Below are 26,362 nucleotides of genomic sequence, written 5' to 3' on the forward strand. Positions count from 1 at the left end.
TTTTCATTCCATTGCATTTTCCGATGCTACATCTAATTTGTGTCGTACTATACATACTGAGTTACAAATTTTCATTTCTTCATAAGCGATATGTGTAAGTTCATTACGGAATTTGTACAAAGTTTAATGAGAAACTTCGGTATGTAAAACTTCAAGATCAAACAAGTGTAACAATACACTCCATTTTGTTTACATTAAATTTGGTTCTGTGTTTCAAATGAATACTTATTAATTAAAAATTTGGCCATTAATCTTACATTAATAAAGTTTTTAGGTCGTAAGATAACATTAATTATTATTAACGTAAAATTTCGAACTACAGTATCATGTAGATGGTATTAAAATATATTTTTTTTGAATGTAATTAATTATTTGTACAAATTTGGATCAGAACGAACTATCTTTATAACTTTAGTATTCATAATTTCAAACATCGCAGTTGATATTCACACGTACATACCAATTTAGTGTATATTTATATTAGGTCATACAAAATCTAAGTCAATAACTTAGCCTAGCTACAAAATACAAGATAGTCGTACGGCGTCTTGGCATTTCCTCAACGCCGCCGCTTAACAAAATTAAAAAATTTAAACACATAGTAAATACATCGAAAAATTCCTCGGGACTGTGTTTAGTGACGATTCACCATAATATCAAATAACCCTATATATCCTTATATATGTGATGGACTATTTACAGGGTGATTTTTTTTAAGATCTCTTTTTTTTTTTAATTTACACAGTCACACACACGAGCTTAATTCGTGCTCGACTTTTGTATAATTTTATAATATTTGGGGCCTTAAATATATCGGAGGTTTTCAAAAAACCTAATTTTTTATACGTATTTAGTGTAATATCAACTAAAAGATTACAAAATGCTTATATGGCGTATAGTTTTTAAAAATAAATACATACTATAAACTCAGTAACACTCCGACACTTTTCTTTGGACATATTTTTTTTATTTGGTATGCTCACACACCAACAAAATAATAACATAATCGTTACTTATATTAAAAAAAGTCTCGACGATGGAATATAATTTTAAAAAAGCACAACTTATTGCTGTCAGATCTAAGTCATAGAGAACTAAATACAGTCCCACCTAAATCTTTTACAAAAAAAAAAAAAACATTTTAATACAAATATTTATGGCAAACAATAAAAGCTACTGGGAAAGTTAATTCGGTAATAACATTAGCTACCTAAGCGCTACTTCAATAATCTGAGGACATAAATTTATAATATTGATCTTCGAACAAGCGATCAGCGTGTATATAATTTAAAAAATCGTTTGTAAATCTTATATAATAATAATAGTTTCTTGGTTTTTTGTCTCGAATATGACGTCATTCTCGTAAGTAAATATACTTAAAATAAAAAAGTCAAATTATATATTATTCAGGATGTCATCAGCATGTAAACGTAAGAAATATAAACAAGCACCTACACTACATTCAGTTCTGGCAACACTTATCATTAACGTACAACCGATTATATTTCTTATGTCATATAAATTAGAGTTCAAAATTGCTATATTTATTCTAGTAAAATTTTATGAATTATCTGTTTACTATTGCTTATAACTAGGACAATAATTTTTCACGATGAAATAATCATAAACAAAATATTGTAAGGTATTTGCTTCACGTTCTATGTCTACTTTTTAGGCAATTTTAAACCATAATTAATAGTACGAAAGTTTAATTTAGCTTGACAGCGCGTCGTATTTGAAAATGTACGCACAAAATGGTAGCTAGCCTCAATTTTTGGTGAGTCAGAGAACCTTTACTCTTATTCTCAGAGTATTTAAGGACATAATGTAAAAATATAGTCAGCACACTTAGCAAGTAGTTTAACTGTCCTCCAATAGATTGTGTAGTTCCGCGTAATTTAATATGGCGCGATGGAGGAATTCGTACTGCAACTGTAAAGAAATATAATTACAAAATATTAGTATAATTTGGGAAAAAAATTGCTTGTAGCTTCACTTAATGTTGTTGATAAACGATGATTCAAAAGTGCTTGAATAAAGTATATTTTGTGCTTTTACGCCACAGTACTATAGTGGGAAAAAACAGATATCATCACGTAAGGAAAAGTGGATATACCACTCGAGGCGACCTTTCCTTCTGTTTTCTTTAAAGTATTTATTTGAAATTTTATCAAAAATAGACTAGGGACTTTAGTTTAACACAAGAGTTATTCTAACCAAGTATTACGTAATACTTTGTACTTCTGTCTCGGTTTGAAAGATCAGTGACCCGGGGGCATAATTTGAACGAGCCAGGATATATTAGAGCGTATGGTAAAGGGAGCTATTGGCTAGTTGTCCCCAAGTATTACGTAATACTTTGTACTTCTGTCTCGGCTTGAAAGATCAGTGACCCGGGGGCATAATTTGAACGAGCCAGGATATATTAGAGCGTATGGTAAAGGGAGCTATTGGCTAGTTGTTCCATGATGCAGTGCGTGAGGGGGTGTATGGGCTAAGAATGTATGGTAAAGGGAGCTATTGGCTCGGCGTGCTATGATGGAGTGTGTGAGGGAGTGTATGGTCTACGTACGAATGTGTCGATGGTGCGCGCGCGCTGCGAGCGCACCTTGCGCGCCACGCACGCCACGTCGACGCGCCGCTCGACGCGCAGCTGCCATATCAGCACGCACAGCGCCACGAACAGCGACGAGCGCTCCGTGCCCAGCCTGCGCGACACCGTACACGTGTTATATTCGCGTCAACGCTTCAGTTATCGCGACACCACATACACATGTTATATTCGCGTCAACGCTTGTTATTGTTACCTCTTTAAGTATAGAAAAAAAATTTTCCCGAACTAGTTTGCTTTACATAGGTTTATTAAAAGCAGGATGTATAATTAAGATGATAAAATACAGCGACGAGCGCTCCGTGCCCAGCCTGCGCGACACCGTACACATGTTATATTCGCGTCAACGCTTCAGTTATAACCTCTTTTAGTATAGAAAAATCTCGTTCACCGAATTAGATAGATCAAAATTAGGATAATATAATTCAGATACTTAAATAAAACTAATTATAACGGATGAATCGCGTATATTACGGGTAGACTACCCGTGACCACGAACACTGCAAAGTGCTCAAAACGTCGGGATGTTTAAAAATAATTAATATACGCGATTCATCCGTTATAATTAGTTTTATTTAAATGTGTAATAATCGCGAAAATTTAAGACAACAATTCAGATACTAAAATATAATAAAGGTAAAGCAATTATTTTGCATGCGTAGATATGATCTTGCTATAGCAAGCAAGAACATATCTACGCAAGGAAATATTATCGGATTAATGAGTTTTTAGAGTATTGTTTCTTCGACAATGGCAACACTGATTAACGGTGCTTAAGTCTTTATGCTTTATCTCAGTTCTAGAAAATTTAAACTAGGACGTTATGATGTTCTAGCCTTTTAAAAAGGTTTAACTATTACCAATTATGGTTGAATATATTAATACGATTGTATAGTAAGGGCGTGTACGCACTGGCAGTGCACGAGCAGCGGCGTGTGCGCGTGCTCGTCGCGCTCGAGCGGCGCGGCCAGCTCGGCCAGCTCGGCCAGGCCGCGCGTCACCTCGGGCACGTGGCCCGCCGCCGTGGGCCAGCCCTGGTACTGCAGGTGCCGCACGCAGCGCCACTCGCCGCTCTGCAACGCACGCGGGCACACGTCAGCATACACAATATAAACACGTATCACAAAACATACGAAAGCGTCAGCATAGACAATATAAACACGTATTACATAACATAATGCTATAGTTGAACGCATACACAATATAAACACGTATTATATAACATATCGCTATCGCCAACCTAGCGAACGAGCATATGGGCCACCTGATGGTAAGTGGTCAGCACCGCCCATTGACAATGGCGCTGTAAGAAATATCACCCAGTCCTTACCAATAATGCGTCACCAATCTTGGGAACTAGGATGTTATGTCCCCTGTGCCTGTAGATTAATTTGTAGTTACACTGGCTCTCTTCAAATCGGTACACAACAATACTAAGTACTGTTGTATGGCGGTAGAGTATCTGATGAGTTGGTACCTACCCGGATAGGCTTGCGCAAAGCCCTATCACTAACACTCATCATCACTCATCAGATCATGATTATCTAGATTATTGTAGTAAGACACGACTTAGAGGTAGCAATGACAAAATTCGTAAAACCGATCACATACGAATTGAATACGCTATCTCAAATTATCAATATTTGTTTCTGATGTAAATATGATCTTTACACAAACGTTATAAATTGTAATATCATATATTAGTTAGTTACCTAATATATTAGTCTATTTGACACGTCGATTAAAATGCACTTGCTTTCTGTGACGCGAGAATCTATAGCGAGGAATAGCGTCGAATGGCGCGATAGGGAGCTATTTCTATTGGTCGTGTAAATCGGCGGTAATCGGTTTTATTTTCGTTTCATTGCACTTTCCGATGCTATATCTAACTTGTGTCGTACTATAACTAATTTTATATATTGAAAGTAATAATTGTTATATTAAAAAATAAATTGTACATAATCACCTTATTGTTCGTAACTCTGAACTGACGTCTCGTGTAATAGGGACAGGATTCGCTCTCCTCGTACTCGACGGAGATGTGTTCGTACTGCACCGTGCCATCGTCCCAGTATCGTGGACACTTGCCTTCGCCCAACTGAAAACAAAATGTTTATTTATAAAATAACCAGCAACGAAATATACTACAGAATTTGTTTATTAAATTAAAGTAAATTATCAGTGTTTCTTTACTATATTGTCCATGTATAATATATCGTATCAATCACTCTATCTGTTACAAAAAAACCTCATCCAAAATCCGTTGCTTAATTTTATAGATTTAATCATACATGGGGACAAAAAGCGGGGTAAGAGACTTTGTTTTATACTGTGTAATGATTCACAATACAATGGAGAATGTTCACTAATTTTGATTATTATTAGCACTTTATATTGTCTGTCAAAACTAAATAATAATAGTGAAAAAATTAATTCGATACGTCAATTAGTTTCCGAATTATAAGTAAAACAAGTTGTTCCGCACGACGCGGGCTGCCGGTAACGATGTGACGTCATTGTACAACACGCTCAGTCTGGCTCACTCAACCCGCCCGCGCCGTCGAAATTATACCTAAATACTTAAAAAAGAATTAACAACATTAAAAGCTTAAATGTATATATATACAAATATGAACTAAAACTAGTTACTGTATAAATCTTGACCGCGTGGAATGGTGGCAAGAATGCTAGCAGCATTTCCCCGTTGAATAAATAATTGAATACTTAAAAATGTCCAATCCAAATACTAGGAAACACGTGTTGTGCCTAAATGTAAAAATACAACTACCTTTTCTACCTACCTATTCTATAGTATTTGTATACATACAGGCTTTACTGAGAAAAAAATCAAGTGATTTGGCATAACTAGTAACATTCTCCATTAACATCATTATAGTTACTTCATACTAGAATCGTGTTAAATTTTATGTAGTAATTACCTCGCTTAACATAACGATGGTCGAAACATTGTGCTCGGACACCATTCGCCAAAAGTCCATGATTGTACCGGGAAGTGGATCTTGCGTGATAATAAACCCTTCTGTGTTGTCGTAAGCTGAAACACAAACACAGATCAAAATTGAAACATACATTATTCTAGTAGGATTTTACAGGCATTTTTTAATCATAAATTATATAGAAGTATGATGTATTAATAGTAAAGTTACCGTCGATTTAGATTATAGATTCTACCGATAAGAAATAGTAAGATTCATCACTCAGTAGTTACTTTTTTCCAACATTAGAAATACAAAGTTATGTCAATAAAATAAAATTGAAAGTCTACAAGTATTGAATCCACGGTTTTAAACATTTTGAGTTGATTAAGGTTTTTTTATCAACAACAGCTTGTAAATTCCCACAGCTGGGCTAAAGGCCTCCTCTCCCTTTGAGGAGAAGGTTTGGAACATATTCCACCACGCTGCTCCAATGCGGGTAGTTGGAATACACATGTGGCAGAATTTCTATGAAATTTGCCACACGCAGGTTTCCTCACGATGTTTTCCTTCACCGCTGAGCACGAGATGAATTATAAAGACAAATTAAGCACATGAATCAGCGGTGCTTGCCTGGGTTTGAACCCGCAATCATCGGTTAAGATGCACGCGTTCTAACCACTGGGCCATCTCGACTCCCTCAATGTTTTTTAACGAATAATTTGTATTTATGAAGCGGCTGTCGGCTCACCCTCGATGAAGGATGCGTTGACGTATGTGGAGTAGTCGCGGCCGGGCAGCGGCGCCAGGATGACGCGGTTCCGGTCGTACGGCAGGCAGTCGGCGCTGCGGTTGCGCGTGCGCAGCTCTTCCGCGCCGCCCGCCGCGCACGAGCGCGCAGCCTCCGACACCGGCGGCTCCATCATTTTCTTTAATGAACAACATTTGTACTATATAGTAACGTTCCTATTTCAGATTCTCGGATCTTGGTGGTAGGGCTTTGTGCAAGCCCGTCTGGGTAGGTACCACCCACTCATCAGTTATTCTACCGCCAAATAACAGTAATCAGTATTGTTGTGTTCCGGTTTGAAGGGTGAGTGAGCCAGTGTAACTGCAGGCACAAGGGACATAACAACTTAGTTCCCATGGTTGGTGGCGCATTGACGATGTAAGGAATAGTTAATATTTCTTACAGCGTCATTGTCTATGGGTGATGGTGACCACTTATCATCAGGCGGCCCATCTGCTCGTCCACCAACCTATACCATAAAAAAAAAAAAATACTATATACGGGGCTCGCGGAGTGCTCTGGATCAATCGCGTATAGATTCGCGGCGGTCCGTACAGGAAGCTGACGCGTGGACAGTGTTTCCTAATTACGCGTAACACGCTATTCGTACGCAGCTTGAGACGTCTATGAGACGATTAAAAACAGCAATAAATCATCTAATTTAATTTTTAATAGCACCTTCAGTTGAATCTAGAGCTAGAACTATATTTATGCAAAACATCAAGCATCGCTCTCACTGTAGCATTGTATGACAATTAGTAACCCGTTTCAGCATTGATAATGTTAGTAAATTTAAATAGACGTTTGTACCTCGAACTCGTGCTCCATTAGGCACTTGTCAGCGCCCTCTGGTGTGTTCCGGAGGCGATCGATGGCACTCTTGAGTCTCGACGCTGGTATTTCTGTGTCGCCGTAGTGCGCGTATTCGACGAGGGCTCGGTACACAAACACGTATTGTTTCTGGAAAAAAATTAAGACAGTACAGTACAGACATATTAATCTCATTTGTTGTCCGAGATGGCCCAGTGGTTAGAACGCGTGGATCTTAATCGATAATTGCCGATTTAAACCCAGGCAAGCACCACTGAATTTTCAAGTGCTTAAGTTGACTGACTGATTGACAAAATTCATCTCGTGCTTGGCGGTGAAGGAAAAAATCGTAAGGAAACCTGCATGTGTCTAATTACATAGAAATTCTGCCATATGTGCATTCCACTATCCCGCATTGGAACATCATGGTAGATTATGTTCCAAACCTTCTCCTCAAAGGGAGAGGAGGCCTTAGCCCACAAGTGGTAAATTCACAGGCTGTTTTTGTTGTCGTTTGTCATTTGTTGTAATATTTTCAAAGTCAACGGAGACAATATGCTCTAGAAAGCAGTCCAATACACACTGAGTGAATGATTGATCATTCACTCGTTCACTTACCAGCGACTGCACGAGGAAGTTCCTCTGGCGACGCAACTCGGCCACGGTGTTAAACACGGCAGCATGACCCGTTGCCCGCAGCTGTTCCAACAGGCAGTCCAGCGCTACCAGCGTACCAGTCCGGCCGACTCCAGCCGAGCAGTGGACCACGACCGGCCGCCCAACCATGTTGGACCACGCTTCGTTGACCCTCTATAAAGAAAGTTATCACGTATTTGTGAATATACGACCAAATAAAAAAGTTATGTAACTATTACAGTAAGGTAAAGTAAGCTTTTAGGTATTGTGTGTGTGTGTGTGTGTGTGTGTGTCTGTGTGTGTGTGTGTGTATGTGTTGTGTGTACCTTGATAAATTTAAGTATGGAATGTGGATGTTCCGGAGCCGCGAAGTCCTTCCACATGAGGAAGTGGTACTGTCGAACTAGACGCGTCTCGCCCTTCAGCTCCCTCGGCGATGTTGGTGCACTGGCGTCGCCGATACCACAATCTACAATAATTTCATTTTTGTCTTATCTAAGAAACAATACAAATTCTTAAAACTTTGAACTAGCTTATTGACAGGACTTCTATTTGTTGTAACAATTTTACATTTTAACGGCTATTATACTATAGCCAAATACATAGACCAAAGAACCGATGGTTGGATTGTGTGAAAGATGATATGAAAAGAATGTTACTAGTGAGAGGACGTCAAGACGACGTCACGTCGACGTGACGACATCACATAGGGAAGTATGGAAGAAGAATACATGCTGCGCCGACCCCAAGTATTGGGATAAGGGCAGAAGGATGATAATGATGAAAGGAGGTATGGTAGACCAATATAAGTCACTATCTGTTTCTTCACTCTTATCCAATAGAAAATCGAAAGGTAATCCATTACACGCTTTCTGTGACAAAAAAGTGTAATACTTCCATTATCAAAACTCCAGTCTGCTATTAGACATATTATATCTTCACAGAAAATAATTGGAATAATTTCTTCCTTCTCATCAGAAGTACTCTAGTTATACTACTACCAACAAGGAGGTTGTGTTAATATGAAAACTCTTAGTCCTGTCAGACAAAGTTATGTTTAGAGAATGTTTGCAATAAAATTATGTAGAAAAAATACAAACCACCATTCCTCTTCGCGATTCCGTTGTTTTCGACAATAGGCTGTCCGTCGGCATTCAAAGGTTGCTTGGAGATTTTGAGCTCCCTGACTATATAGTCCGAGTACCTGTGAGAACAGAGTCATGTATTAATTTGTCATTGATTTTTTTTTATTCAAATATCTCTATCGTAAAAAACATATTATTTCAACTATAAATTATAATAGACTATTTGACAATGCGAAAAATAAATTGTGAATTATTGTAATCAGTGTATTTTATGAGTTTAAAAATGGTTATTTACTAACGAAAGTTGAAAATAATACTTAATTTATTCAAAAATCCATAAATAAAAATGCATTTTTTCAAACGTTTGTCACGTGACACAAAACGCTCCCGATTAGCCGGGCTTATGATGAAGTCACTTTCTTATAAACTATACTTTTCTAATATATGTATCACAGATTAAAATACAGCAAAGTGACGTCACCGACCCCATTGCAGCGCTATATTATCCAAGTAGCGTTTTTGCGCGCTATTTAAACATGGAATTTTTAATATGATATTTTTCGGCAAATATGTACTAGAAATAAAAAACACAACTTTTAATGGGTTCCTTAACTTCTACTCATTAGTATTATATGGATTTTAAAAACCAGTTAAATAGCCTATTCACTCTTAAAATAATGATTAATAAAACATATGTACCTACATATATTTGCTTAATAAATCAATCATAGAACAAAGAAACCTAATCATATAATGTTGTCTTAAACAAAGAGAAGTATCGGTACCAGGGTCAAGGAACATATAGGAGATGTCAAAAATAGGCGTTCTTCAAAGTCTGCAGTCTGTGAACATGCTCTGGATAAACCTAACCATTTTATCCGATTTGATAAACCACAGATCCTCGCTAAAGAACACAGATTCATTCCTAGAATGATACGCGAGGCTATTGAAATTCAAAAACATTCGAACTTCAATAGAGAATTTCTAACACCTGGGATCCACTTATTAAAAATTTAAAATCCCAAATCCAATAGACTGCAAGACCTAAAGATACAGTCAGTGCCTTCTGCGTGCAACCGGAACGTTACTCAAGATACCAATTGAGAAATCGTTGGCGGTAGTTGCAAATAATATTTTCTTTTGTTCTTCAAATAGACAAATGCCACCTTAGTCTACCCGTGACCACGAACGCTGTAAAGTGCTAGAAACGTCGGGATGTCCAAAATAATTAATATACGCGATTAAAATCCGTTATAACTAGTTTAGTTAATAATTTGTCCACAACTAACCGTTTCTCAGACACGTGATGAACCGTGATGTTACCAAACGCGCGGACACCCCTCACTTCATCGGGCCAGTACTTGCTGCACTTAACCTTGGAGTACTCCTCGAGGTTAGTCAGCATCACAATGAGCTCCAAGCCATGTTCCCATATCATACGCCAGAAGTCATTAACGGTTGTATCAGTTGGACCTTGGGCGCATATGAACTGTTTGCGTTCCTGTGAAAGTAATTTATTATTTGTATTTCTCATAGAAACATGGAAAGGTTTCATAGATGAGCTAGAATGCATGCAATACCTGGCTAATTTCCGAAGGGTCCTTTGTTAGCAATAGGACAGACAAAATAGATTAGACAGGAAAGAAAAATATATTTTTATAGAACAAAATGAAAGATTTTCTTTTTAAACAACGAAAACAAAATGTTATAACAATATTCTTCTTAAACTATTTTTAGTATAGACTTAATAATATGGAAAGACAATGACTATCAACAAATTTATTCAGGATGTTTTTTTATTTTATTTTAAGATAAAAAAGTTATGCTTTGTGGGACAACCGTTCGAAACGATTAATTTCGCTAATATAATGAACGCATTGAATAACTTACACAAAGACATAAATAAACAATATAAGATTTTAAATTAACATGGTTATTTTTATTACTAAAGTTGTTTATTTCGGGATATTTACCATGTTTTTTATTTTTGTTCGGTAGAGCTCGATATTTCGACATTATCTCAAATAAACAATGTTTGAAAGTAATTATAGGACCATAAAAAAAATCGTATGATATGTGAATTAAAATACAAAAATAAAGTTTAAACAATGTCTTATAAAACCGTATATAAGTTAATAGAAAGGGACAGCGAGAAAGAGATAGGAGAACATCTGGTGGCAGTAACGACTTTTCCTTGAGTGACGATTTCCACTAGCTAACTCTCCAGCTAACCAAAAAAGACTTTAGTTCCAAAATACTTTCATATCATACCTTATAACCCATGACGTAGTTAGACTAACCTAACTAGATTAACCTAACCAAATAAAGACTTTAGTTCCAAAATACTTTCATATCATACGTTATAACCCATGACGTAGTTAGACTAACCTAACTAGACTAACCTAACCTAACCAAATAAAGACTTTAGTTCCAAAATACTTTCATATCATACCTTATAACCCATGACGTAGTTAGACTAACCTAACTAGACTAACCTAACCTAACCTAACCAAATAAAGACTTTAGTTCCAAAATACTTTCATATCATACCTTGTACCCCATGACGTAGTTAGACTAACCTAACTAGACTAACCTAACCTAACCAAATAAAGACTTTAGTTCCAAAATACTTTCATATCATACCTTGTAACCCATGACGTAGTTAGACTAACCTAACCTAACCTAACCTAATAAAGACTTTAGTTCCAAAATACTTTCATATCATACCTTATAACCCATGACGTAGTTAGCGTTAATGTAATCGGATCCAGAGATGCCATCGATCTGGGTCAACTTGACTCTGGTCTGGTCGTAGGCTTTTATGTCGGGGTATCTGTTCTTCGGTTGGTTCTCTCTCGCTTCGGATGCGTGCGTGGTTCGATCGGGGAAGCATTCGGGTAGCATCTGCAACAACTGGATTATGCTTTCGCTTTAATATTAAAAAATAAATAATATAACACTATTTTATTAATATTTTGTTAACTGTATTAGAATATTCGTGATGGAATTTTTATTATTGTTATTTGCTACATAATATATGTTTAACTTATTATCACTCTACAGATACTTATACACAATACACATACACAAGTGGACAAAATAAATTACACTTAGAATATAATTAATGTGACGTCATCAATCGAGAGTTTGAATAATCCATGATGTTCAGTAAGGATGAAAAAATGGCGTTTTATTTCATAAATCGAATGGTGTGAATGTGAATATCATAAATAAAGATAAATTAGTCAAGAACTGTCAGTAGTGGTCACAACATGTAAGAGCTATTAGTGAATCAGGTGGTGTACATGACCTGAGGTTTGTTTATTTTCAGTCCTTGTTGATTGGAATAGACTGTACATAGCTCAATATACTAGATTAGAACAGCGAAAAGTTCTTTTTGCCCACACACACATCATATATGTATGTTCTGCAAAGATGACAGTACTGCACATTTATTTTGCACATTATTATTTTTGCTTTGATGTCGTTTTAAGAGTTTGTTTTTATTAATAGACCTATTCGTGATAAATAGTCACCACTATCTATAGACATATACACATAAAAAAATGTTTTTATTATATATATGTATATTTACTTCAAATTCTTTCTGGAATCCGTAATCAGAGTCTGCTTGTCTCTCAGCATACGCAGCTGCGAGGTCCTCCTTTGCGATTGGCGGCATGTCAGGTGGAACTGCGCTTATCAGCTGTTGTCTACCACCAATATGGTCTACCACATATCTGAAACATCAACATTATGAATAGTCTTATATCATAGTGTTTTAAATTAATAGTTATAGAATTCAAAAAAAGGCTACTTTTAGCTGCTAAGGCTTCAATCTGTACTTATTTTTAATTTAAACGATTTAACATCCTTTTTGTTATATTAAACTAGTGACCCAGCCCGGTTTCACATGGGTACTTGATATGTCGTTACGTTTATTTACGTTACGTTACGTTATGACCAAATTACATAAAATCATCATAAATTGTAGCCTATGTGCTATTCTGATGTATAACCTATATTACTGTAACATATCACCCAAATCCGTTTAGTAGTTTTTTCATGAAAGTGTAACAAACATATATACATCCATGCTCACAAACTTTCGCATTTATAATATAAGTAGCGTAGTACTAGTAAAGACAGAAATGTGCCTAACACTTAATATATCTGGATGTGTGTGTGTGTCTGTGTGTCTGTGTGTGTATGTGTGTCTGTGTGTGTCTGTGTGTGTCTCTGTGTGTCTGTGTATGTCTCTGTGTGTATGTGTGACTCTGTGTGTATGTGTGACTGTGTGTGTCTGAGTGTGTCTGTGTGTGTCTGTGTGTGTATGTGTGTGTCTGTGTGTGTATGTGTGTCTGTGTGTGTATGTGTGTCTGTGTGTGTATGTGTCTGTGTGTGTGTGTGTGTGTGTCTCGCGTACCTGAATGCGGCCTGCAGCGGGTTGCGGTCGTGGTGATGATGGTGTTTGCGCGAGCGCCGCGCCTGCCGCACGCACAGAACCGCCGCGCCCACCACCACCAGCGCAGCCACCACGCACGTCACCTACGAACAGACAACAACAGCCTGTAAATTCCTACTGCTGGGATAAAGGCCTTAACTCCGTTTGAGGAGAAGGTTTGGAACATGGATTGCTGGTGGATTACCAGGCTGTTCCAATGCGGGTTGGTGGAATACACATGTGGCAGAATTTCTAAGAAATTTGTCACATGCAGGTTTCCTCACGATGTTTTCCTTCACCGCTGAGCACGAGATGAATTATAAACACAAATTAAGCACATGAATAAGCGGTGCTTACCCGGGTTTGAAACCGCAATCATCGGTTAAGATGCACGCGTTCTAACCACTGGGCCATCTCGACTCTTCGACCACTTCGAGATCAGATCCTTCTAATCTGTTTTACATAGATTCTGATAGATTTCGCGAATATAATGACTTACCAGTAAGGCTATCTCCAAGGTCGTGGTCGGTGGTGGAGCCACTGGGGTAGCAGCCGCCATTAACACGTTCAAATACTCGCTGTATAAAGGCTCGTCATCCTCTGAACCAGCTAAAATAAATGTAACGTCGTTATATTAAGTACGATTTTTTTCTGTACTAAAATGAAAATCAATTAAATTACCAGAATTAAATTTGTTCGAGACCTAAATAGCAATAGGCTATTTGACAATGCGAAAACTAAATTGTCAATTATTGTAATCAGCATATCTTATGAGCTTAAAAATTTAAATAACGAATGTTAAAAATAATACTTAATTTATTCAAAGATCCATAAATAAAAATGCATTATTTTAAGCATTTGTCACGTGACACAAAACGCTCCTTATTGGCCGGGCTTATGATGATATCACTTGCATGATAACTTTACTTTCCTACTATATGTACCACAGATTAAAATACAGGCAAGTGACGTCACCGGCCCTATTGTCTAAATAGCGTTTTCGCGTACTATTTAAAAATGGAATTTTTAATATGATAATTTTCGGCAAATATGTACTAGAAATAAAAAAATCTACTTTTACTGGGTTCCTTAACCTTAAAAACCAGTCACATAGCCTATTCTTTGAGAGTTAATTTTTTACATAATTAATTCGATTGAAATGGAACTTTACAAATTGTTCTTGACACTTAGGTTAAGGTACCATATAACCATAGTACCGTCGACAAAACAGATAACAAAAATTATTAGGAGGCATATTACGAGGCATTGCAATGTTAGGCATTCGCGAGAAGTTTACTTATACTGTTATAAAAGTAATTCAAATAAACAATAAACTAACTTTAATTTTCTCATTAAAATTAAATAATCAAAAGTATAGTACCAAACAACTCAGATGTAGCATGGGAAAATGCAATGAAATCGACTACTGCCGTTTCACACAACCAATAGAAAAAACTCCCTATCGCGCCATTCGACTCTATTCGTCGCTATAGATTCTCGCGTCAGTTCAAATATATTGACGTGTCAAATTGACGAATATATTATTCATATTACGTTTGTGTAAAGAACATATTCACATAAGAAATAAATATTGATGATTTGGGATGGCGTACTTAACTTTTGATCGGTTTTACGAATTTTGCCGATGCTACATCTAAGTTTTGTCGTACTATACCCATTTGAATGAGTTACTTTAATACATACGTATCAGTTCAATGAACAAGGTGTAATTAGCAGACGGATCCAGTAGACCGTCTTTGACTTGCAGCTCTTCTTTTATTTCAATCTCCACCTGCCTGTCCATCATCATCGGATTCTTCATGTAATCCCTTTAAAAGTATTCATGAATTTTAAATAAAATACATTTATTTAAAGCATGTTTTTTTTATGAATATAAGGATTATATTTTATATAATCCTTGCAAAAAAAGGACTTTCATATCGATTCTTTCTAGCGAGTAACAGTATTTTTGTAAACAATACAAAAGTGCATGCCAGAAATTACTTTGATAAAGTATATTTTGAGTGTCAATTTGTTTTTCATAGTTATACACAAAGTAATTATTAATGAAAACTAAAAACGTGAATCAGTAGTTTGAAATATCAGAGTGATTGGCTGCAACCAAACTTTAATTTTCACGAAAATTTAACACATGCATAAACTCAAAAACAATAAACCTTAAGATTTTAAATAAGTTTATGTTACGATTATATGTAAGAAGTACCTCTCTAATTCTGGAGACCGTTTTTCTCTCTTCTCTTCTTCCGGTTCAGCTGTAGTATCAATCTCGTCCTCAAAGAAGTCGTCCCTGGTTGTAGTTGGGGTCGTAGTCACGGGCAGTCGAGGAGGAGGGGAGATTTCGTAAGCTCGTCTCGGTTTCGTAAGGCATCGTTTACAAGGCTCTCGGTTAAGACCTGGATCCTCTGGATTGAAGTAGGTCTTACCATCCCCAATTATCAGTTCAGATTCCGATGGGAAGTTTTCACTGTAATAAAATTGTCAGTATTATATTTGGCATAATGGTACGTAACCGATTTATCATCTAAACTGACAGTTAGATGTCAGCTGTCAAAGTCACGGAAACGTAACGTCAATGTCAACTTTTAGGCTGTCAGTTGTCAAACGTCAACGTCACTGCTTTTCTTTGGTTGTTATGGGTTACAATGTCGATTAAGTCAAATGAGTGACGGATAGACCACACTCTGATCACAGAAAGGCATTCATTTCCATTAGTTTATATGTGATTAATGAAGTGCTACAATCATTAAATATGATATGTGTTGGTTTTTGGTATCCCAATAAGATGCACGAGGTTTGTGTATCTGGTAAACGTCAAATCGGTTATTTACTATAGTATTTTGGTACATATTCAAAGATATATTTGTATGATAAACAGTTGTCCAAAGCAACCACAAAATGCTTATGTCTTTTCCCAAAGAAAGACATTTTTTACAACTAACTGCAACGAACATGCCACCCCTCCCACGCGGACGAAATCTAATTTTCAATAAAGTACTCAATTAATAATGTTGAAAGAATTAATTAATATCGTTTGTAATTAGAATAAATAATTTAATTTGAACTTTACAAATATAATCTTAGACTACAATTATAAACGTGTGTACATACTTGGAGAAAACATCAGTGATATACGCTCCCAAAACTGGTATAACTCCATGCGCTTCCTCGTATTCAACAATACTTATATCCTTTGGTCGTGGTAGGTTATTCCAGTCGAAATGCGGTAACAAACGCACCATGTATACCCTGTAATACAACGGTAACAAATGTATAGTGCATTAAAGAAAATATCTAGAACCAAGAAGAATCAGTAAAAGAAACTTAGCGACTATTATTTACCTGTAACAACAAATAGGTCCATTTCGCTCCGATATTCGCGGTAGGTACATAGCGAAAACGTATTTATCATTTTCTCGAACCTAAAAAAGGTAATGAAATAAGTCAATATGTACAATTGTAGATGCAGAGGCGATAGGAATCAGAGTAAGAATGAATGATAAGGAGGAGGAGACACGCTACGTTAGCAAAGCTAAACAAGAAAAAAATATTTATATACTGTTCAGTGATTTTAAGTATATTGTTTAAGCACATGGTAAATATTCTGTAATTAATAACTATATTGTATGTACGTGAAATGTTGTACATGTACGAAAAAGGATAGAAATATTGGAAGACAGAAGAATAAGTAAAAAAAAAAAATATTTTTTAATTTTAGTTGCTGGTTTTTTAACAAAATATCTTTAACGAGGTTTAACTGTCCTGAAGGGATTCGAAATTTTTGATGTGAGCTCTACAAATTGTTCATTAGGTAAATAGTAAGTGTCGGGTACAAGGGGTCGGGGGCGTACCTTCCGCCAGCGCGGGCGCGGCGGCGCGTCGGGCGGCGCGGGCGCGGTGGCGCAGTGGCGCAGCTCCTCGTCGCCGCGGCGCCGCGTGCGCGTCATGGCGCTCAGCCGCACCGTGTAGTTCATGTTCGGCTGCAGCTCCTCGAACCTGGCAACACAACGCGCTCTTACACCATCGTCGGTACATGCTAAACTTTTTTTTTTTTATGGTATAGGTTGGCGGACGAGCATATGGGCCACCTGATGGTAAGTGGTCACCATCGCCCATAGACATTAACGCTGTGAGAATTATTAACTATTCCTTACATCGTCAATGTGCCACCAACCTTGGGAACTAAGATGTTATGTCCCTTGTGCCTGTAGTTACACTGGCTCACTCACCCTTCAGACCGGAACACAACAATGCTGAGTACTGTTGTTTGGCGGTAGAATAACTGATGAGTGGGTGGTACCTACCCAGACGGGCTTGCACAAAGCCCTACCACCAAGTAAACTAGACTAACTAAACTAGACCTTATTTCCAGGGGCGTAGCTATCGCCGTGTCTACCGTAATAATTATACGGGGCCCCCGGGCTACGGGGGCCGTATCACACGTAAACAAAAGACAGATGACGGACAGATAATTATGATTATGACAGACATATTATTAGAATAATATAATATATAATATAATTAATTCAATTATGATGAATAAATATTTCTTTAAATTTTATGCAATTATTTTTGTAAGAACTCTTGATCTTTCCAAAGGGCCCCCAAACAATTTTTTATACGGGGCCCCGTCAAGGCACGATACGATTCTGCTTATTTCGTATACTATACAGTCGAGTTTCAATAAATACAAGACACTGGGAAACAGGCCTCTTGATGAAAACTGGTCACCAATACCCATTGACTATAGACAATAGATGTTAACGCCGTAACAAATCTTTATTATAATTCATAACTTCCCCAATGTACCACCAACCTTGGAAACTGATATTTTATATTTCTTTTGCCCATTGTTACACTAGCTCACTAAGTCTTTCACAGCGATACACAACAATACAAAGGATTACTCAGTCAGGATAGCACAAAGATTTAGACACGACAGAAAACTTATCTTCGAAAATACAGGGCACTTGTAATTCCTATTATAAAAACTATCTAACTTATTATTTTTGCTGTATTCTTATTATCACAAGCTCGTAGCAAAACAAATACTAGGCAAAATAAGTTTAATATAATTTGTTACTTTTTTTTTTAGTTTTACAACTACCCTCGCCTGAAGACATTTTCTCTTAGGATTTTTTTTCCCAGTATGTTTAATATTATAGAAAACTCACCTCACACTTCTAGAATCATTAGTTTTGAACTTCGTAAGAGGTCCCCACATGTCCTCCTTGACTGTACCATATCTGTCTCGGTAAGTTGCATTTCCAGTTAACTCCATCTAAAAAAAATAAAATTCATTTTCAGGACAAGGACCTATATATTATAATATACAAGCTATCGCCCGCAACTTCATTCGCGATTAGCGTTAGGCATAAATAAGTAATTTCTTGGAGTTCAAACTTGGTCATACTGAATTCCATCAAAATTGGTTCAGCTTTTTGCTTTGTTCGTGCAACATACAATTACAAATACTTTCGCATATATAACATCATAAGGTCAATTCGTAATTTTCTTAAACTATGAAATGAATGAAATGAAACTACCTGTATAAATTTTTTTCTGAAACATAAAAGCTTCAACGAGAGCTTCACCAATGACCATAAGACACGAATTAACAACATACAAACTAAATCAACTAGTCACTATATTGACATAGACATAAACAATCAATCAGCTTACCGTGTAACCCTTAATCTCAGCATTTGGCTTCAACGGGGGTTGCCACGTCAGATTGATCCAACTGCTGGCACAATGGACTGTCACATTGCTGGGCCGGCCTGGTATACCGTCCAACGTAGCCGCTTGCATCTCCGCTGACCAGTTCCCGCACCGCTTTGTGAAGTCTGAGCATGCGCAAACCTATGACAACCAGAAAACAAATAAGTTCTGAGACTACAATAAAGTTCTTGTATATTTCAGACAATTTTTATTTATTAGTTTATTAGAATATCATTGATTTCAGCAAATAAATTTGTTTAAAAAATTCCAAATTTCTTTAACTTTATGTAGATACAAAGTGACTTCGTATATCTTTGGTAATGCCAATTTATTAACACTAAATAGAAATATAATATTAATTGTTTTATAAACTTATATTGACCTAAAATGATTAGAAATATATACATTTTATATATGGTATAGACAAAGGAGCCATTAGACCACATGATGTTGAAGTAGTAACCATTGCTTGTAGACAGAAAAAGTTTTTTACCATTCCATACATCAACACACTATATAACACAATATGTATAACGGCTAGGTGGTGGCCACCGAATAAATAAAATAACAATAATGTTAATAAATTTAGCTACATTTTACTGGTAAATAAATTTAACAGGCTATTTGACTGGTTTTTAAAATCCATTTTATATTATTAAGTAGGGGTTAAGGAACCTGGTAATTTTTGTATTTTATTTGCCGAAAATTGTCATATTAAAAATTTCATGTTTAAATAATGCCCATATATTAATCCGTGGTACATATAGAAGCCAAGCAAGGTTAACAAGCAAGTGACTTCATCATAAGCCCGGCCAATCAGGAGAGTTTTGTGTCATGTGACAAACGTTTTAAAAAAATGCTTTTTTATTTATGGATTTTTGAATAAATTAAGTATTATTTTCAACATTCGTTAATAAATAACCATTTCTAAACTCATAATATATACTGATTACATTAATTGACACTTTATTTTTCGCATTATCAAATAGTCTATTTTCGACAAAATTATACAAAAGTATGTTTTTATATAAATTCAAAAAAACGAAAACCAGAGCATATTTGGGATAAAAAATATTTATGAAAAGGTTCAATAAACCTGATAAAATATATATAAAGTAATAAAACATTTAAACAGGTAATAAAAAACAAGCGAATTTCCATCTCCAATCTTTTGTAAATCAAGCATGAAGGTGCAAATCGTATCTCGAAATAAGAAAAAAAAAAACAAATTCGAACTGTATTAACATTCAACCTTGAATAATTGACAAAAGATACATACAGCAAGAATGAGATTTAAGATTAAAAAGTAACTTTGTTTGAGTAGGTACAGATTATATCTGATGCTACTGCGTTTTAGTATATTTTCAGACTAAAATGAGCATGATTCAGCTCAAGGGCTGTTATAAAGACTTTTCTAATATTTTCAGTCAGATTCAAATGTTTTTGCTGGTTGATATTTGAGATATCTTTGGTCATCTGTTTTGCTCTTAACCAAGTTTTTTGGTGACTGAACAAAAAATAATGTAATTCGACTATTTTTAAAAGATTTTCAATTTGACATTTACAAATTTATGGGGAACATGACTCCCAGAATTTGGGGTAATTTTAGAGAGTAGTTACAAACTCACCCTGAACACATATGTGCTATGCGGTTCCAAATTGTCAAACATGTACGGTAGATTCCTGCTATCTCTTGAATGATATGCTCTACGTGGGGCCACTTCATCCATTTTCCTAGCTTCCAAGAGATAGTAGTGTATCAATTCCGCTATGTCTTCCGGTGGTGGAGCCCAGCCGATCGTCACTGATGTTGCTGAGAAGCCATTTATAGAGATATTCGGTACAAATATTGGATCCTTATCCAATGTACGCACAGTCGATTCGTATATGTGTGGCTTGCTCGGTCCATATGTGGTCGCAACTTCAAGTTTAAGTTGATATTTCGTCGAATTTTCTAATCCTTCCATGACGAACGAAATATTTTTAATGCCGATCTTTTCCCGAGTGTATAAACTGAAGTCGTTCGACGGTAGCCGACGGTACATGAGGCTGTAGGTTTTGATTGGTGAATTGTACGAACGGATCGTCCAATTGAGGAAAAGTTGAGAAGCACTGATCGGTATCACCGTATCGATAACAACTTGTGGCGCAGCGAACACGATTATATCGATTTCACCGGTTATATTCGTCAATGTAACCGAATCCCAAACTTCGCAAATGTATGTACCGTTGTCTTCTGGGCTCCGGATGTGTAGATCGTATTCGCTCTCAATATGTTTGAGATCGATACGTTTTCCAGATCTTGTTGCGAAATCTATTATTTCGTCGTCTTTACCTTGCTTCCACCATCTGACTTCGTTGTTTTTGTATACTGAAATAATATAACAGATTTCATTACAACATCAAGAAAATATATAATACTATAAACAATATTTCGGAATTTAAGTACTAACGAAGACAATCAATTAACTAATGATACTGAAACTGTGTGTGACTTTGTGCAAACAAATATTTATTTGGTATTCTCGTTTTTGGTAGAAAATGCATATCTTAATGATTTATATAAAATTTCTCCGCTTTCGCTTTTTATATAAAAATAAAATGAAACACTATATTCGAATATAATGATAATAATTCGGTCAAACTTACTCTGAAAAACACACTTCATAGACACGTTATTTTGATCGGTGACGTTTTGCTTGATAGGTCCCATGGTCTTGTTGACTAGCTTTCCTGGAAAGCTGAGATCTAAAGCGACCGTTTTATCAGACCTCATTTCGCCGAGTCTAACTACACATGTGTAATTTCCGTCATCGTTGGAAGTGGAATTTGCAATTGTCAGATTATAAACCTTGTACTTTTGGGGATTTCCATCTAGATCTTTTTTTTGTAACAGCCGCTCTTCAAATTCTTGTTTTAATCTGTGACCAAAAATTTTTTTAATTAGAAAAGAGGTTGTAACGCCAAGACGCTTTCACATGGTTAATTACTCTTCACCCCTAAGAATTAATTCACATTTAGTCAACAAAATAATCAACTTTGTTTTGTTTCTGATAAGGTTTAAAATAGATCAACAAAATTGTTATCATGTTGAGCGTTTCGAATGTCGAGTGTACTTGCTGTGTGGTTAAAAGTAAAGCGTGTTTTAAGTATTCTGCAAACTTAAGTGCCGACAAATTATATAAAAATTTAGCGTGAAAAATATGACGTGGATTAATAATGCAAGAAGTTTAATTGCAAACTAAAAGTTCTTTGTGGTAATTTGATCATAATTATTTGTTTGATAGTAATTTCTTTGTACATCTGTGTTATTCGTTTGTAGTTTTAGGATTTATATTTCGGACAAAGTACTTTAAAACAAAAGGTCGGGAGAGGGTTGGATTACAATCGAAAATGCAAGGGCAATTCTTGAGTAGCGACATGAGGGGTCTACACGCAATCGCACCTCGTCAAATCTCTGAATTTCAAAAGAAACTCACTTCCCCTTGCCACTTCAAAACCGTCCGGAGTACATGACACCCCTGTATACCAGCTTAAAAAAATACTTTCAAACATTTAGGCAATCTTCATACAAAAAAAAACATGATGTAAAGATTTTCTGGCTAAAAATGTTTCAGTCAGATTGTCAGGTTTCTAAAGAGTTTAAAATGAAAGAAGCCAAAAACATTGCCGGTTTGATGGCATCATCATGTTACACAAGCTGTATGGTATAGTTAATGTATGTTTTATAACCATATAGAGTTACTATATGGTTATAAAACATACCTTAACGTTAAAATTGCAACTAGCGACCGACCCGACTTCGCACGGGTGTAATTTATTAATAAAAAAATAATGTAAATACATCAAACAAACGGCCTTTACCTCTTTATAATATTATATTATATTATATATTTAGATGTAATTGGTCGAGAGTTTGATTAATCTATGTGATATTCACTATGGATTTGCGAAAAGTTGGCGTTCTGAATGACGTTGGCGAAACTGTTATCGGAATTTTGGAAGTGGAAATAAATTGTGAAGTATGTGTGTAATAGTGTTGTATTATAAATAAAGATATATTAATCATAACTCTCGGTAGTGTACATTATAGATGAGTTATTAGCAAATTGCACGAAATACTTAAATCTAAGATTTGTTTATAGTTTTCCCACTGGAATATGCACTACCTATAGATAAAACATTAAACTTTTCTTGAAACCTTGGTTCATTCCATGCTAGTAAATAACATGTTTGAAGAATTTGTGTTATTTACATGATATGCAGAGATGGTTTTTCAAATATGTATCAAAGAAACCATGTGGGACTATCATTGTAAATAAATGCTATTGGCTCAGTGAAGAGGTGTCCAGGTGTAGCTTGCTGATATTTATGAGTTAAAATGTATCCCAACTTCTGTGCTAACAGACACAATATTTACAGCAAACCATTGATTACGAAATATCCTTAGTAGTGAATACAGAATTATAAAAATAATAACTTATATTTAACACTTATATTTAAAACATAACTTTGTTTGTATGTACATAATATATAACCTTTGAGTATATCTATATTCATTATGCTCAATATAAATATTAAAGCAACTAGTAAGTTACAAAGCATTAATCATTATTTTTTATTTTATCATAATTGACTGACTTCATTTAATTTTAACCAAAACACAGAGGTCAATAATGTACTGTCTGTCTACTGTCAATTAAAAGATTTCAAAAAAGGTAAAAACGTCATCCCTTGTCCCTCACTCACCCTTCAGTATAAAATACAGGCAAACCTCGTAATTATGGCTTGGAATCACTAATAGAATAACAGATGAGTGGGTTTTACCTCCCTATTCTAAACATGCAACATCCTTATGATTTTATTTGTTTTATAGTAGTATTGTAAAGAGTGATTTTAGCTTTAAGTATAATAAACTGTATAATATATGGAATTATACTGAGATAATATTGAGAAAAAACTTACTACCAAAACTCCAACTCTAGTAAAAAACTTGTTCTCATCAATAACAGTACCTCAATAATTAATCATGCAAGTTGATACATTATTATTAAAAAAATTCTTTCCACAAATAAATATAGTTAAAAGCCACTAGTCAATTGGTTAGAACACATATATATTAACCAAAGATTGTGGGTTCAAACACAGTCAAGCACCACCAAATTTCAAAGTAGTTAATTTGCATTTTATACTCGGCAGTGAAGAAAATATTGTGAGGAAACCTGCATGTGTTTAATTTTTATCAAATATGCATCCACTATTATCCAGGATGCGGCAATTATATCCAAACCCCCTCCCCAAAGGAGAGAAGGTTTTGACCCAACATTGGGATATTTAATGAGGTGTTTCTTTACAAAGTTTATACTACAAAATTACTGTGCAATATTGGTATGCAAAACAGGATGGATTCAGAAGCCTTTACAATGAAGATCATATTCAACTCACCGATTAGATATTGGAATAGGTTCATTGTTATATAGCCACTCCACAGAGGCTTCGGATGGTGAAACACTGCAACTGACATTTGTATCCTTACCAACATCTATTTTGTATAATTGTAGATCTAAAATCTGGGCTGTATCTTGAGCTGTAAACAAATTTTATTTTTTCTGAAATTTTATTTAAAAAAGTAACTGTGCGCGCGCGACCTTTTACTCATTTGAATTTACCAATAAAAATATCATTGTAGCCTAAGTTACTCCTTATTATATCAGTTATCTGCCAGTGAAAGTCCCATCAAAATCAGTCCAGCCGTTCCAGACATTAGCCGAAACAAACAGATAGACAAAAATTGTAAAAAATGTTGTAATTTTGGTATATATACCACATATACATACATATGCATTGATTAAAAAAAGGGCTAATTTAACATTACAAACAGACACTCTAATTTTATTATATGTATAGATAACAACATTTATATTGTATTATTTATCAAATATCTTAATAATAATAAACATTGGTATGGGAAAAATTTTAAAACACCAAACAACCCACAAAATAATAAATAAATAATTATATTATAATAAATTAATAATTGATTATTATACTTCAAGATAGATATGTATACAAAAAGATTTCTTTAAGCATTTAAATAGTATATTTATAACTCTTTACAAAAATATATATTAAGTGGAAATTTATTATTTTCGTAAACAATAAGTTGGTCTCAAATAATGTCTTGGAATAATTTATATTGAAAGTAAAAATTCATCATTATAATTGTTCTTTACTCAAGGGTGAGGTATTACCACCTGGCAGAAATTCTATTAATAAAACCAGTTATTTTTCTTAAAGAGAATAAGTTTATTTTAATTTTTTTAAATTATATCTTATTAGCTTTCACAGATAGAACAGAGGACGTACAGGCGATAAGACCTATTTATTTTTTAATCATTTAAAACAGAACTTTAACTCAGTTTAAGTAAGTTAAGTTGCAGAGTTAAGTTTTTCTACACAACGCAAGATCGACCGTAAATGTTTATAAAAAAAAATATACGTTCATGTATTTTTCACATATATTGTACTTTTAAAATTAACTAAGCGCACATAAACATTTAGTCATTATAGGTCTTATTTACATTTATTGTTTATTACTTACCAAAAACTGGATAACACGATGCGATACACCCAAAATAAAGCGCAAGTGTTACGAAGTACTTCCTGACCAAGTGAACCATCGTCATGGCGGCAGACGGTGCCTTTTACGCACAGTACACTATATTTCGTCACATAAAACTCATTGCACGGTAACTACACCATCTTCAGTTCACTTGCACAGGGATATCACTGATTATTTCTAAAATTATCACAATAAAAAATTACAAAGCGGCTGACACCCAAAGCCGAACAAACAATCCCACTGAAATGTGTTGCCATGTGTAACCATAGTTTTTGTAACTGAACATTGAACAAATAATATATCAATATCAAAATTAATAGTACAGTAACTACTATAGTTATCGTTAAATCTTTGAAAATTATCATGTAATTTAAATTTGTAAAAACAAAAGCGTTCCATCTCAATGTTGTTAAGGAAAAATGTACATTAACCGTCCTTCTATTATCCGTCATCACTTTTTATGATGATGGTGAAAATATAATATGATATGTTATGTTTATTACTTGGAATAAAGTTTTGACATATAAGGTATGAGGAAACTGTGGTATTCTTTTATTTTATCAAACGTTAATTATATTCTCTTTTGTTTCTGTTTAATTATCAAGTTTTTCAAACACTACCGTGTACCTACTCTTCAAATAAATTAAACTTTAACCTAAAAATTATTGTAGCTTTGCCGAAGTATGATA

General features: G+C 35.2%; 1 protein-coding gene across 1 annotated transcript; it reads right to left on the reverse strand.

Moving 5' to 3' along the window:
* Positions 1 to 25,919, reverse strand: LOC124540570 (tyrosine-protein phosphatase 69D). Its single transcript, XM_047118250.1, has 26 exons — positions 25,653 to 25,919; positions 24,497 to 24,638; positions 21,701 to 21,972; positions 20,680 to 21,422; positions 19,013 to 19,192; positions 18,505 to 18,611; positions 17,182 to 17,326; positions 16,673 to 16,752; positions 16,442 to 16,579; positions 15,537 to 15,797; positions 15,017 to 15,141; positions 13,812 to 13,921; positions 13,295 to 13,416; positions 12,464 to 12,608; positions 11,596 to 11,781; positions 10,158 to 10,369; positions 8,884 to 8,987; positions 8,110 to 8,252; positions 7,766 to 7,957; positions 7,148 to 7,297; positions 6,299 to 6,476; positions 5,551 to 5,666; positions 4,578 to 4,709; positions 3,524 to 3,684; positions 2,573 to 2,708; positions 1 to 1,932 (listed from the first exon to the last, which is right to left on the reverse strand). Exons 1-26 carry the CDS (start codon positions 25,735 to 25,737, stop codon positions 1,861 to 1,863), a joined length of 4,437 nt encoding a protein of 1,478 aa, XP_046974206.1. The 5' UTR covers positions 25,738 to 25,919; the 3' UTR covers positions 1 to 1,860.
* Between the last annotated feature and the right edge of the window lie 443 nt (positions 25,920 to 26,362).

Source organism: Vanessa cardui, chromosome 25 (assembly GCF_905220365.1).
Source record: "Vanessa cardui chromosome 25, ilVanCard2.1, whole genome shotgun sequence".
Lineage (NCBI taxonomy): Eukaryota > Metazoa > Arthropoda > Insecta > Lepidoptera > Nymphalidae > Vanessa > Vanessa cardui.